General features: G+C 38.5%; 3 protein-coding genes across 4 annotated transcripts in view; 1 reads left to right on the top strand and 2 right to left on the bottom strand.

Moving 5' to 3' along the window:
- The window catches only part of LOC104924312 (DNA-binding protein RFX7), a 19,193-nt gene extending 17,130 nt beyond the window's left edge, over positions 1–2,063 (bottom strand). The window contains exon 1 of the mRNA XM_019270465.2: positions 1,603–2,063. Coding sequence (XP_019126010.2) covers positions 1,603–1,727 — 125 coding nt within the window. The 5' untranslated portion in view covers positions 1,728–2,063. The remainder of the gene's footprint in view (positions 1–1,602) is intronic.
- tex9 (testis expressed 9) lies at positions 2,024–9,590 on the top strand. Of its 2 annotated transcripts, XM_019270478.2 has the most exons (13): positions 2,024–2,085; positions 3,883–4,016; positions 5,243–5,376; positions 5,721–5,784; positions 5,900–5,976; positions 6,167–6,215; positions 6,356–6,438; positions 6,575–6,738; positions 7,033–7,124; positions 7,428–7,601; positions 7,740–7,874; positions 8,704–8,838; positions 9,322–9,590. In XM_019270478.2, exons 2-13 carry the CDS (start codon positions 3,960–3,962, stop codon positions 9,397–9,399), a joined length of 1,242 nt encoding a protein of 413 aa, XP_019126023.2. In that variant the 5' UTR covers positions 2,024–2,085; positions 3,883–3,959; the 3' UTR covers positions 9,400–9,590. The 2 variants fall into 2 exon arrangements, with proteins under 2 accessions (XP_019126023.2, XP_027137334.1); XM_027281533.1 differs by lacking the exon at positions 2,024–2,085 and having other exon boundaries at positions 3,886–4,016; positions 7,042–7,124.
- On the bottom strand, positions 9,523–14,417 carry mns1 (meiosis-specific nuclear structural 1). Its single transcript, XM_010737599.3, has 10 exons — positions 14,223–14,417; positions 13,913–14,119; positions 12,076–12,203; positions 11,860–11,962; positions 11,316–11,545; positions 10,909–11,125; positions 10,716–10,823; positions 10,291–10,548; positions 9,904–10,029; positions 9,523–9,823 (listed from the first exon to the last, which is right to left on the bottom strand). The coding sequence occupies exons 1-10, from the start codon at positions 14,223–14,225 to the stop codon at positions 9,713–9,715; spliced, it is 1,491 nt and encodes a 496-aa protein (XP_010735901.1). The 5' UTR covers positions 14,226–14,417; the 3' UTR covers positions 9,523–9,712.

Genomic DNA, 14,417 nt, shown 5'->3' with positions numbered 1-14,417 from the left:
TTAACATTAGGCTTTGATTCAGTGTTTTTGATGTGAAATGCTGCAAGTACCAGTGCACCTTCTTTTCAGACAGATCATTTTATACTTCATTTACAGACATGTGATTCTGTCTGGTTTATTCTTTTGGATATATTTATTTGTTTTAGACGTCTGACTTCACTGAGCTCTTTTAGCAATATCATGCTCATGTCTGGTATGTGTGAGCAGTTTTCAAAAACACATCTTGGTGATTACCTAATGTTATATTTCTGTTACAAGAGTTGATTACAGCACTCAAAATTTCCTGTGTTTGCTGCATACTGTGAAACTGAGTCATGACAAGTCAATTCACCCACTGCAACAGGAACCGAATACTGTGGCTGTTGGTTTCGGCATGTCGGTAGTGATTTGATGATGGAAATAGGGAGAGGACAGGGAACTGACTAAAAATGTAGATTCCTACTAATGTGATAGTGTCTTTAAGCAATCTGTAAACATGCAAAAGATGATAGCTGTGAGAGGAACAAAGGGGTGAACTAGTGCTATGTTTTGCATTCACTTAATTAAAAGTAGCAGTACTCTATTACAAGTAAAACTCCTGCATTTTTAATGTGTCCGTTAACTAAATGTACACAGTCAAATGACAGAGTCAGAGACATATTATCATGCCTTACAACATGAAATTATAATTAACGGTGCATGAAAGTGTTAAAAGCATTTTCAACTACTATATAACTATGTACTGTTGGGTAATTTGATCATATGTTTTGTAAGTAAAATCTTAATCTGGAGAATACAATAAATAAATAAATATATCATATTTTCTGGTGTGGTGTGATCAAGTAGCAACAAAGAAGCATAAATCTGAGATAAGTTAAGTATAAGAAATTCATCATTGTACTGTACAGGAGTAAATTCATTTAGTTACATTCCACCACTGTCCATGTCAATGTCCGACCCTAAAAAAATTTAGTGTACTCTAAGTCCTGATCAACAGATTTGGTCCTGAAACAATCTTCATAGTTTATTCTATCAGCATAAACAACCAGCTCAAACACTACACACACAAACAGCTACAAGCAACGACATACTCCCATAATAATACTGCAAAATACTGCACTGAAAACATCAACAAATGAAGCTGCAAATACATATTTATATGTACTCACAGCACTGTACTCAAGTACAACTTTTGGGTACTTTACTTGTACTTCCATTTATTGCTACCAATACTTCTACTTAACTGCATTTCAATGGGAATGCAGTGAATGTACTGTTTACATTTATCTGACAATATACTTATTTTACTAGTTACTACTTTTGCAGCATATAATTAAATCTGGCTGCACCTTCAACAGTATGCTACTTACATATTAATGCATCTGTGATACAATAAAGCAATGCATATTATTATAATACTCACAAGCCCTCAGTTGTTTACCTTTACAGTAGTACATTTAGCTGATAATACTACTTTTTAACGGTTTGCATGCAGGACTCTTATTCTGTGGTACTGCTACTTTTACTACAGGTAAAGTACATGATGTAAGAGTCTTTCTGACTTTCTGACTAACACAGTGAACAGGCTCAGTCAGGCACAGTAGTATCTGAACACCTCCTCACCAGATGGAGTTCTTGATCCGGAGCTGCAGAGCACTGGCCTCAGCGCCCTGCAGCCCGGAGAGCAGGCCGGGCAGGTTCCTCGCCCCGCGCTCCGGCTGCTGCTGCTGGGGGTCCTCCTCGGCCATCACGGCGGGCCTCTGGACAGGACTGGTCTGGACTGGATAGGAGGCGTGGACGGGTGTACTCGCCCGGCAGAGTTAAGCAACATGGACCTGAGGACGTTGCGATGCTAACGGGACAGCAGCGCGCCCTGTTGTTGTTGTTGCCACCCAGCCGTCCTCCGACATCGCTCGCTTCAAGTCCCAACACCTGGTGAATTAACGAGGCTGTGCAGCCAAACTACGAGCGGCTGTCAAACCCGAGCCGCTGCATAAAGATAAATAAAAGCAGATGTAAACTGTCAATGGACAGCTGGAAAACAACCAGCTAGTCCCTCCGGTGAGCTCTGCCCCTCACGTTATGGGATTTCTCTGCATGTGCAGGGTGAGTAGTAGCTGCTGGGCAAACGCATGCGCAGTAAGACCCCCAGTATTAAAAACAACATGAAAGCAGGAGACGCTACTATGAATGTAAATAAATAAATAAATAATAATAAATATTCACTACCAAAGCCTGATAAGTAATATTTGTGATAATACATGTTTGTTAGTGAGTATTCACCTTTAAATATAATATACGCTGACAAGATATACGCTTTATTATAAAAAGCAACAACAACTAACTAAATATCTTATAATTACTGTACTTAAGTGCAGTTCGAGCTACTTTTACTTAGATAGATGGATCCACCACATTTATTTGACATGTGTAGATGCCAGTTAACTTTCAGATAGTTTACATAGTAATATAAGTGTATAACATACAGAGCAGAATTAAATAATAAATCAGTGGTCCCATTTAAAAATATATATATTGTTTTGTCTTGTGACATGTACATAATAAAGTAGTTAGAATGAGCTCCACCTCAACAAGCAACAACATTAATTTTCTGTGCACACACTGATACACTGTTAATAATCTAATCTAAGTCACAAGGCCATTTTTTCTCCATAATGAGTACTTTTTTACTTTAAGCACATTTAAATGATGTTTTAGTAACAGTTTGAATGCAGGACTTTCCCTTGTCATAGTATTTTCTGATTGTTACTGTATTGGTATTTTTTACTTAAGTAGAGGATCTGAGTATTTTTTACCTTGATTTTTTTGGTCCTGTCTTGAAAAGGGTCCCCGTGTCGGAATCTAGGTGTAAGGAGTTATTTCAGCTGATATTGTGTTTACATGGTGCCTATTCTGGTATTTTTTGTGTGTTTTAAACTACCACACAAAAAACTGGGGCCATCTAATAGTCCACTGCAGAAAAACTGCACAAAATTCCCAGAGACATGGAAGAACTAGGGTTTCCCAACTGCTGGGTCTTGGTGTCCTGAAATCGGTGGCATCTGTGTCTACAGTCAAAGCAAACTGAAAATATTTCTATTTTCACAGGCTTACGATTAGACACTGAGTGTGTACCTGTCTGAGGTTTAGTCTGTATGTCTATGTGGGTAGGTGGGTTCTTTTTGTATGTATCATATTCTTTTATGTTATTTTTTGCTGTATGCATGTTCATGTAAAGCAGCACATTGAGCCTACTATGTGTGTTAAAATGTCAGCCTTGTTTATAAAATGACCCCATTAAAGGGATACTCCAATGATTTTACACATTAAGTTTAGTTAATCTGTCATGAGGAGTATTGCTCAGCCTGTGAAGACAGCTGTCTTCTGTGTAGGCTCTGGAGGAAGCTTTGTCAAGTTAAAAAAAATAAAATAACGCTGATGTTGACATCAGGTTATGTCTGCCCGGGCTTGAAACTTGTAACATGTAACATGTAACAGAAAGCCTGGGTGGTGTGAAGTTTGAAAAAAATGGGTGTTTTGTCAGAAAGGATGATGAAAGATGCTACTGAATGACATTATGAATAATTATGAACAATGTACAATGTGTTTTTGAAGCTGGACTAACACTAGAGACTAAAAGTGAGGATATCTCGGCCTCTGCTACATCAGTTTTGACCATTCTTATTTTTAACTTGTCTTTTTGATTGCCCCAACTTTATGTCAACTTTATCGGGGCTGATATTTTATCTAGTTTTTTGGGCATATGTCACTTCCATAGAGCCAGTATTTAGTATTGCTTAATTACAATTTTACTTAAATTAAACTAAAGTTACTTTTAGTACAACTCGTTATAGCGTTTCTGTTGAACTCTTGTTGATAGTTCGCCTTTAAATGTCCGCACAGGGCTACCGTACTGTGTGCGCCCTGAACAAGTCGTTGCTACGCAACAGGGCCGCACCGTCTCCCTCTGTGTGACAACAATGGCTGAAAGAAGTTCAGATAAAAAGCTCCGTCCGTCCCAGCCCGTCGTCCCGCAGGTTTGTAACCTATTTTATCAGGGTTTTCTTTTTTTTTTTTTAATCAGTCAGAGGTCAATAGATCAAATCTTTTGTTTCCAGCAAGTGAACACCAGCTACTTCCTCTAACACTGTGTCCTCCTGTGCTCACTGATCTACAGACAGAGGAAGGCAGCGTTATGAATATTCATATCAAGTTATTGATAGTATGTGGGTGGTGACACAGAGCTAACTGCTTTTGCTTTTTATACAGTACACATTGCTTTCACTCATTTTTCACAGCAGTTTTAACGTGGAAAACAACTTGAGTTTTACTTTTAAATACTAAAATATCATGCCTATATGCATAGGAGGTGCAAAACTATACATGTATCTATTCTTATACAGTTTAAACTAGACATCATCAGTCACTGGGTGTACAAACATGTCTTACTCTACTACTTTATACTGTCATTGGTCTTACTATAGTACAACTTTCCTTTGGGTTTTATGAGGGTTATGCACTGACTGGCCACTTCATTAGGTACACTCCAATACAACACCTCTACTTTTACCAATCTTATAATTTTTCATTTTATTTGCATTATATTGAGAGGTGTTTCTAATATTTTGGCCACCCTATTTACATCTATCTATCTATCTATCTATCTATCTATCTATCTATCTATCTATTGCAGTCCAGTTTAACACTACTGCAAACTATGACCTATATAGTAAACATATCAGTTAAAGTGTCACTGCTCTGACAGTGTCAATATAAATTAAAACATTATAAGTTTCATAAAAGTTGAATTTATGGCACAGCTCTTGTATTGGATCACACTGGACTGAATGAAGTGGCCAGTCGATGTATGTGTTAAGGTTCAGGATAATCTGTCCATCCCCTCTTAATCTTTGACCACTTACCTATTGTGTACAGCCTGACTATATCCCTATTTTCCTATATGTATCACATTATGATAGTATGAAACATCACTGTAATGGTTTTAACAAATTGTGACCAAGACACATACTGAGTGTCGCATATTATAGTTTAAAAATAAACTTGTCAGGGCTCCCTGGTGGACAAACTCACTGTACTGCAGTTTCTTGATACTTGATACTCAGCCAACACGTGTTTGTAATAAGATAATGTTGGCCTGCCAATTTATCAGTCAGGCTTAGGTTAAAGCAAGGTGAAATGCAAATTAATTTCTATTACATCCAGTCATTTTTTGTGAATGAATTTACTGCTTTGTCATGTTTAGGTGAAGAAACGTCCGTCCTCTAGCAGTAAGGCTGAGAAGTCCAAGAGGGCTGAACTACGACCACAAGTAAAACCTGCTTCTGCTCCAACAAAGAGGCACACAGATGACCTTCTGGCTAAAGAAGAACAATACAAGTAAGACTACCTGTTCCAGTATCTGTTGGCCTCTTCAGCGAACAGTTCATTTTAACATTGAAGGTTTATTAATTTTTAATGAAAGCTGCGACAAGATCTCAAGAAGCAGTGATCCACATATTGAGGAAATCATTGAATGAGTTTCCTCTTTTACCCCAGTTGAACTTTGTTGAACCTAGAGAGAAATTCTTCTTAATGTTAAGTAAAGTAACTTAGTAAAACCAAGTAAAAGTCAATATGCCAAAAAGACAGAAAGACATTTTTGCAGCTGTGTAACACGAGAATCTCTGCTGATGTAACGATTTGCCATATCATTTTTTATTTCTCTGTTTTATTTTCTTCAGACTCTTAAATGCAGAGCTGGAAGCCAAAACAGCCGATCTAGTAAGACAGGCTGAACAGCTTATGGTAAGTTATCAACAAGTTCACACAAATTAGCTGAAAAGCTCTTTTGTTTTGTTGTTTTTGCTGAGTAAAGACAAAAAAAATTACTCTGCCTCTTGGCATTTTTGGCGTATTTTAGAGAGAACAGAGTGAAGTCCTGTCAAAACCATTATCCGCCCTCCTGCTCACAGACATTGAAAATGAAGATGATTCAAGGTAATAAATATCTTCTCATGCAATCCACAGGGATGATTGTAGTTTTTTTTTCATGGTTTGTTTTCTCTTGACTGAAAAATCATCAAATTATTGTAAATTAAAACAGTGTAAGGGTATAACCGTAATCAATACAACTCGTACACTCCTGTATTCACAGTATTTATGTCTGTATCCATCTGTTCACCCACAGGATAATAAAGCTTCATCATCAGAGCTCTGTGCAGGAGCCCGGTGCGAAGGTATCAGTTCAGAATATTAAGTTAGAGTGTCTGTATGTCTGAAACCTGCAGACACTAATTTACAGTCCTCAAGTGTAGTTTTTTAATGCTGCAGACCTTCAGTACAGTGTGCTGTTTATATTTGTCATCCCTTTTCTTAGGTGGTGTCCAAAAAAAGGGTCACATCAACATCACAAAACATGGGCACTGGAAAACAAGGAAAAGAGCCTTGCTGTACTTCACAGTCAGTTTGTTTGTATATCATTTTAAGAGTCTTTATTTATAACAAAATAACTGTGTAGGTTATATATGTTCTAAAAATATATTCTGCATTAACATTCTTCACAAGGCCGCTTTTCACATTGTTCGATTGGTTTCAGAACCCCAAAGGCGTCTCACATGGATGATTTAGCAGCTGTAGACGACTCGGCTGACTTTTTCCTGGCAAAGACGATACGCAGCATGGAGGAGAAGATGGACGACACCGTCGCTCATGAAAATGTTGGGGAGGATTTGTGTGACGCTGGAGACAATGTAGGATCAGGTAATGTCTGTGTCACTTTGTGAAAAATAGAGCCTAGTTCTATTACTTAATAATAATCAATGAAAATAATATTTAATTCAGTATTTCATTCTCTGGGTGAGTGCTTTATATTTTGTTACATTCATTTTACTTTTACTGACAAAGACCTGTGTGTGTGTGTCAGGGTTAATATGGGATCTGAAACTTACTAAGAACGTATTTTCTATATTTTCTATCAAGGAATCTTGCTCTTGAGAATCCTAAATGAAGTATACATGTGTGCTTTGCTTTCACTGTCACTGCTGTCTTGTTAAGGCGTTTCAGATGCTCAGATCCGAGTTCTGAAGGCAAAACTACGGATTATGCAAGAGGAATTGGATCAACTCTCATGCGAATATTATAAGAAGGTACTGCAAAGATTCAGCCAGATTCAACTGTGACTGTTATTACATCTGCTTATCAGCAGAGGGTGACAGAGCTTCAGCTGAACTGCAAATGTCCAGTGATGGAAAAACAGGGCAAACAAACATGACAAACATCTGTTACTGTAGTGAAATAATCATCATATTCACATGAACTATCGACTTCTAGAGCGCACCACACTATAAAACGCCAACATTATTGTTTCTGAATAAATATTTCTAATAAATGACTTTACAGTCAAATGTAGAAGACAGTGTTTATACATGATGTTGTTTCTGTTGTTGCAGGACGATGAAAATGCTAAGCTTTGTGCAAAAATTAAGGAGCTCGAAGAAGATCGAGCCAGACTGCAGAAAACAACAAACATCCAGCAAACACAGATTGAGAAGCACAGAGGTTTAGCAGACGAGTCTAGCAAAAAATGTGAAGGTCTTCAACTTCAAGTGTCTGCTTTACACAAGGTCTGAGAGCATTTATCAAGCCTGACATGTAACTGACAATGGAGCTGGTCCAATTATTTCTTAATAACAAACTGTAAAATCCATCCATTACTTGTGAACTACTCATGTGTGATTACTTTCTGGCTGTGCTCTGTGTAGGAGATAGAAAATCTGAATAGATCCCACAAACAAGGATCAGCCATCCATGGCACTGTGGAGATTCGTCTGAACAGAGCTTTGGAGGAGGTGGAGAAGTTAAAGACTCAACTGAACAAGATGAAACAAATGAACAAGGTATAAAAATTGCACTGTTGTAAGAGCTTATAAACCCATACTATTTTGGTTTAATTACTTTAAATATTCAAACATGATTTGAAGTTTCAGATTTTCACGTATAGAAAATCTTAGGCTGGCTTGTACGGTACTCTTCACAGATGTTGTGTGTGTTTGTTTTAAATATACTTTTGTCTAGATAAATTATTTGTCTGACAAAATGTGTTTCATTCTAACAATAACATCTTGCAGTAATATGCATTAAATTGAGCCAAACCAGCAGAAAATATCTTGTTTTTTGTGATTTCTCTCTTTGCTACATTTACGTTTTATAAAAAGTGCACAAAACATTTCATCATCCGAATGTGCTCGACTTTAATATTTACTCCTCAGTAGAAACTAAGGACCAGAATCTTAATGTTGTTTCATGTTATCTAACACATTTTAAATGTATAATTTAAAAAGCAGAATTTACTTACAGGAATAATCTGTACAAGCAAAATAAAATCCAGTGTACATTTTAAATGATTTGATACTAATGATATATGTATAAATTAATAAAAACATAAATTACAGTTATAATAAGTAAAACAACAACACATTTGTAACAATCATAAAAAAATGCATCTTTATTTGTTGAGGACATAGCAGCAAAATGTGGAGTTACAGGGTTCATTAATTTATTTTAAGGCCATGTAATCATGAGTGTCTTAGTAGTTTTAAGATAAATAAAAGTTTGACTGAAGTGTGATAATGTGCCAGTATCTTTAAACGTAAAAAGATCATGCATCCTTTTACTGTAAGCTTCTATTAACTTCTGCTAATGTCATTCTTATCATTTCTTTTAAAGGACAAGATAAGTGAGGAACATCAGAGTAAAGAAAATCTGCTCGCTGAGAACAAAATGTTAAAAAAACAGAAGGCGGAGCTCATCGTGGGTTTCAAGAAACAGCTCAAGCTGATCGACCTTCTCAAAAGACAAAAGGTAAGTGTCTCTACTGTACCCTGTTAATACATGCCCTGTAGAGAGTTTAATCAAAGTATTAACTGACTCTCATCTGACCTCATCTTGCATTTATGGCTGAGATAATCCTCCAAATATTCCGTCTAAACAGTTAAAACTTCTTAAAAGAGGAGATATATTCTACTAAGTGCATACGTAGTGTGTTGGAGCTCATGCCTTTGTTTTTAGAGAAGAATCTTTTCAGTTTCAGAAAGCCTGGGGTCCATTTACAACCTATTTAAGACCTGATTGTCTGCAAACAATGATAACAGGGCTTAGTGGTTTGGCATGGGGAGAGTAAACGCTTTATTACTCATACAATTGTATCTGCATTCCTACTTTATATTGCATGTTCTGTATTGCGCATTGGATTTTGATTTGCTAAGTTCTGTCATGACTTGTAAATCTGTCAATGTTTAAATAAAAAAAATGTATGTATTAACTGACTAATTTTTGTTTTTGCAGATGCATTTTGAAGCTGCCAAGCTGCTGTCGTTCACAGAAGACGAGTTCATGAAAGCTCTAGACTGGGGGAAGTCATAAAGTCATAAACCGCTGAAAAGAAATGTTGGATAAAGGTGCATTGATACACGTGGAGACATTCAGGGTGAATTTAGGTTTTGTCTCCCAATTATTGATCACATTTAGCCACCAGACAACCTCATATCTTGTCTGGAATGATTTTAATTAAGATCCTGTCAGCACAGTCCAATAAAAACATGACTCTAAATCAATGTGTTGTTACTGAATGCTAAACACGTGCTATCATGTATACTGAGAGATTAACAACTCCCTAAAATTACTACTTGGTTCACTGCTTCAAGTGGCATGGTGAACAATATCAGAAGAAAAAAATCTAATCATCTCCCTCCCAGCCGTCTTCAGAGAAGATATCTGCCTGACGTGCTTTAAAGTTTTTTCTGAAGTCTTCATCAAAGTGCTGCAGGTCATCTTCACGGAGCAAGCCCTGAGAATAGATACACTCATGGTCAGACACTTGTTTGACTTACAGAAGGAACGATTTATGATTCATACACTGCCTCATACCTTTGGAAGATATCCAAGGAGTTTTGTTGCGTGCCTCTTAAGAAGTCGCTGCCTCTCTTCTTCAACTATCTGCCTACGCAGCGCCTCCCTCTCCTGCTCGATGGCTCTTTCTTTGGCCTCCAGTTCCTTGAAGAGAGAGATCAGAGTAACTGTCGAAGCAGGCCATTCAAAACTGACATCAAATGTCTTATGCTTGCTTATGTTCCCCCGACTATAAGTTTCATGTTGTAAATATTCAACATCAAATAACATCATGATAAAACTTGGTTGCTGCTACCTGTTGCCCTCTACAGTGTGGTGCGAGCAGTACACCTTCTGACTGTAAAGCTTCATCAACACCAACATATTTTGGATGTAACTATGCACACAGGGAGAGCTGGTTTGTACCATATCAGCCTTGCGCTGCCGTCGTCTGTCCTCCATCATTTTCTCCACCGCGCGTTTGTGCTCAAGCTGCTTCATGCGGCGTTTCTGGGCATTCATCTGCTCTATGCGATCGTTCTCGGCAAACTGAGCCATCATCATTTTGCTAAACTCTTCCTCTTCCTGTTTCTCCGCCTGCCTCCGCATCTCTTTGAAAGCCATCTCCTCCTGGCAGGTCCGCTGCATCATCAGCCTCTGTCGGATTTTCTTCTCCATTTCTTCCTGTTAGAATTAATAATACAACAAATGACAATCACTCTTTGGAATCGTTACTTGCCCTTAAATCAAATCTACAGAATAAAATATTCTCCTTCATCATGACTGTAATCATCATTATCTTCATTATGGTCAGAATTTCTGAGCATGGATGTTTAAAAAGGGAGACTTACAATTTCTCTCTGCCTGTTAGCCTCTTCTTGTTCTTCTAAATAAAGTTCCTCACGGACTCGCTCCATCTCTTCACGCTGCTGCCTCTCCTCTTCCATCTTCTCAGACAGCTAGAGGAGAACAAAGATGAATGACTTTTGGTGTCGAATGAAGGCGTGTATCATTGAATGAATATAAATAAAAAGTTATCTCAACTAATTTATGAAGATGCTCCTTTGCTTCTTCTCTCTCTCTGATCTTAGCCATTCTGGTCTCCTCCAGTTGCTCTTGTTGACTCGCAAACTCCATGATGCGCTTGTTCTCGCCCTCCATCTTTTCTTGCTCCATGCGTCTCCACTCGGCCTGTTGTCTCTTAAATTCTTCAATGTGCTGCTGAGTAGCTCTGACCTTCTCCAGTTTCAGCTGTCTCTCCCTTCAAGAAAACATTATTTCAATAAGCCCATCATTACACCACATGCTAGTGTCTACTGGTGCTAGTAGACACTTTATTTAAAATGCAGACTCACTTAATATCTTGACTGTTCTATTAAATACGAAAAACAGACTCGCATGCATTGTGCAGTCATGATGATGAGTGTAAGAATTAGTACTAAAGGACTTACATCTGATCCTCTTCGTAAATCTTCTTGATAATCTCATCAACCATGAGCTTCTCTTTGAGGAACTCCTCGTACGCCTCTTGTCTCTTGTGCTCCCTCTCCATGAGCTGCTGCTCCAGCTCTTTCTGGTGCTGCACCAGCTCCTCGTGGCGTTTCTGCTCTAGCTTCTGCTTCTCAGCAGCTGTTCGTTCATGTTCGCTCCTCATCTGGCGAGCAAAGTCTGCCTCCTCGCGCTAATGTCAGAAAAAGGACACACAGTGTATAGGCTGTAGGCTTCGCCTCAGAAACACTTTGTACTCTGTGGTTGAACATTATTAACATTTTTAAAATTAATAAGAACCTGTTTTATAACTACTTTGATAACTTTGGGCCCTGGTGCATAAAGCTCGTCTAATCTTATCTCAACAAACTGTACAAAATGAATAGTTCCTTACAGGATTTTCTATATTTAATAACATCTCTGCCTGGTGACTATTATGCAAAGAAAAACATTTGGAGTTATTTTGAAGAACAGGATGTTTCTTTAACCAGCATCTCAAGTGCTCACCATTGTCTCAAACCTCATGGCTTCCTGCTCAGCAATCTGTGCAGCTCTTTCCTTGTTCAAATATGCCGACTTCAGCTTTGACTCCAACTCTCGGAGCTCCATGCTGAGAAGTATTCAAACAGAACATTAGTAATGAAGAGATCAAAGCAGAGAAAGATGCAAAAAGTGTTGTTTGTATATTGACTCAGAAAGGTCAAGTCAAGTCAGTGAGCGTACCTGTTCTCTTTAATATGCTGCCTCATTTTCTCTTCCCTTTGCGTTTCATAGTTGATGCGGGCCAGCTCTTTAGCCATTCTCTCCTCTTGTTCGAGTTGCTTTTCTCGGTTTATTCTCTCCTCCTCTGCCTGCAGGCCAAATGTTATTTAGATTATTGATTATCTGCATCTGAGTTTAGGTGAATTAGTCATCAGTACCTTGATGATAGAGCGTAGTCCTGTGCAAAGAAATGTTTTTCAAAGCTTGAATTATGATTATCAATAAACTAGAAATGAACGACCAAAGGCATTCATTGGTACCAACCATGTTGTTGGGAGGGGGGCTAAATACCCCTCCAAAGTTATGCCTTTGGAAGGGTAAGTCTTTACAGACATGCACACTTTATGTTAATCCCATGCAGCTTTGGGTAAAAAAAACATGTAGTTTTTGCATTACAGTACAAATGTTATGTTGTTTTTGACTAGTGTATTTTAATATGTATGCATACTGGGGTCACTAAACAGAATTGCATAAATTGCGTCTGACAGGAAAGCTGAGACTCTTGTGAATACAGTCAGTCCAATTGTTCCATGTGTGATAATGTTAGTCCCCATATTACTGTAGTATTTTAAATTTTTTAAAACTTGACCTCACTGTATAAAAAGACAGAATAATCACAGCCTCATGAAACTGTACAACCACAAACTAGAGACCTCATGCATTCAGAGGATGTAAGTATAATTGACAATAAGGGGGTTTCTGAGCAATTTACACAAGAGAAGTGCCTCGCCATCCAATTGCCAAAAAATGAAATACTTACTTTGTTTCTTTTGATACTAAAATTGAATGATTTTATTCCTATGGTGTTCTCCAAAGTCTTGGTGTTTCATTCATAATGTACTTAGCCCCTATACACTTTAAACTCAGTATTAAAGCCTAGCATAAAGTCAGTATTTGGCGCTTAAATAAAACACAATGTTTATTACGTACAGCATGTATGACTAGAAAGCTTGACACATCTCAAATGAATGTTCAGATGACCTCTGTGTGCTATATACTGTTGACCTACTATTGTTATGACTGTGGTCATTATTTTTGTGTCGTAGTCTGTGTTTTTTGTGTGCCTTGCGTTTTCTGTTTATTTCACATGCAATTACGATGTGCCATCCCCAGGAGGTGATTGGTGGACTAATTTCCGGTCCTAGCCCGTGATTGGCTGCAGCTGAAGGCACCTGAGATATAAGGAGCCAAGATGGCGGCTGTCAGGTAGACACCAGCACTTCCTCATCCTCCTCCTCTCCCAACTAGCCACATGTCCTGTTGTGAAAACCTTTGCATGAGATTAGAATTAGCTTTTTGTTTGAAGAGTAGGGGTGGACTGCCATTTTGTTTTGATCATGTTTTCGTTAGTTAGGAAGGCAAGTTTATTGTGATTTTGATTTCCTGAAGAAAGAGATTTATTTTCTAGATAGTTTGTTTTGGTTGTTGTTTTGGCCTGGGTCCACCCTGAAGTTGATTCCTTAGTTATAGTTGTTTGATATTGAGTTTTGTAAATAAACCATTTTTCTTTTGTACATAACACTTGTTGTAGTGGCTACTTGGGACTTGGGGAAGATTGGGACACCTATTTCGTGTTATGCTCTAGGCCCCTAGACTGGGGCATAACACTATCCATCCCTAAGGATCCCCTGACCCGCCTAAAAAAAGACAAAAATATGTTCAGTACAGCTTCCTTACAATTCCAAGTTTAGTTTGATCATCAGTCGACAAAGTACTATATATACACACATATATATACACACACAACTTTGTTGAGAGTGTCATATCTTGTTAGCTGTCTACCTGTAGACAAACATACCCTCAGCAGCGCGCTCTCCATCTCTCTCTCCTTCAGCTCCTGCTGCACCTGTCGCAGGTGTCTCTTCCTGTCGAAGCTGTCCTCGTCCCGCAGCCCGGCCTGCAGCTGCCTCTCTCTGTCCACCCGCCTGGCCTCCTGCTGCCTGTGCTGCTCCTGACTCTGGCGCTGAGACATTAGCCTCTGCTGGTTGTACGCCCAGTTACGACTCTGTCCCAGTGAAAACAGACACATGAGGAGACACTGAACAGACTGTTAGCTGCTGTGTGCTAACTTAGATGCTTTGTTTGTTTGTTTGGCGACGATGATTTACCATGTTTGCGGTGGTCTTCGTCGATTCCCGCCTTCTTGACTTAACTCCTCTCAACTGTTCAACAGTAAACAACTTTGAATGAATTAACTTGGAGTTTTGATACACAGTCTCCACGGGCGAGTATTTAGCTGTAGTTAACCTGAAGCGTCCGTTTGTTTGGCGTTTCGTTGTCCTGGGAACGCCGCGTCTACGTGC

Source organism: Larimichthys crocea, chromosome VIII (genome assembly GCF_000972845.2).
Source record: "Larimichthys crocea isolate SSNF chromosome VIII, L_crocea_2.0, whole genome shotgun sequence".
Lineage (NCBI taxonomy): Eukaryota > Metazoa > Chordata > Actinopteri > Sciaenidae > Larimichthys > Larimichthys crocea.
The sequence above is the reverse complement of the archived record's forward strand: the minus strand, read 5'-3'. Positions and strand labels throughout refer to the sequence as shown.

Excerpts from the sequence above, each read along its gene's own strand:
- tex9 (XM_019270478.2), top strand. The coding sequence starts at position 3,960 with ATGGCTGAAAGAAGTTCAGATAAAAAGCTCCGTCCGTCCCAGCCCGTC. Across the intron at positions 5,977-6,166 it reads GAAAATGAAGATGATTCAAG|GATAATAAAGCTTCATCATC; the intron begins GTAATAAATATC and ends GTTCACCCACAG. Across the intron at positions 6,216-6,355 it reads TGCAGGAGCCCGGTGCGAAG|GTGGTGTCCAAAAAAAGGGT; the intron begins GTATCAGTTCAG and ends CCCTTTTCTTAG.
- mns1 (XM_010737599.3), bottom strand. Across the intron at positions 11,546-11,859 it reads CCATGAGGTTTGAGACAATG|CGCGAGGAGGCAGACTTTGC; the intron begins GTGAGCACTTGA and ends TTCTGACATTAG. Across the intron at positions 11,126-11,315 it reads ATTTACGAAGAGGATCAGAT|GGAGAGACAGCTGAAACTGG; the intron begins GTAAGTCCTTTA and ends GTTTTCTTGAAG.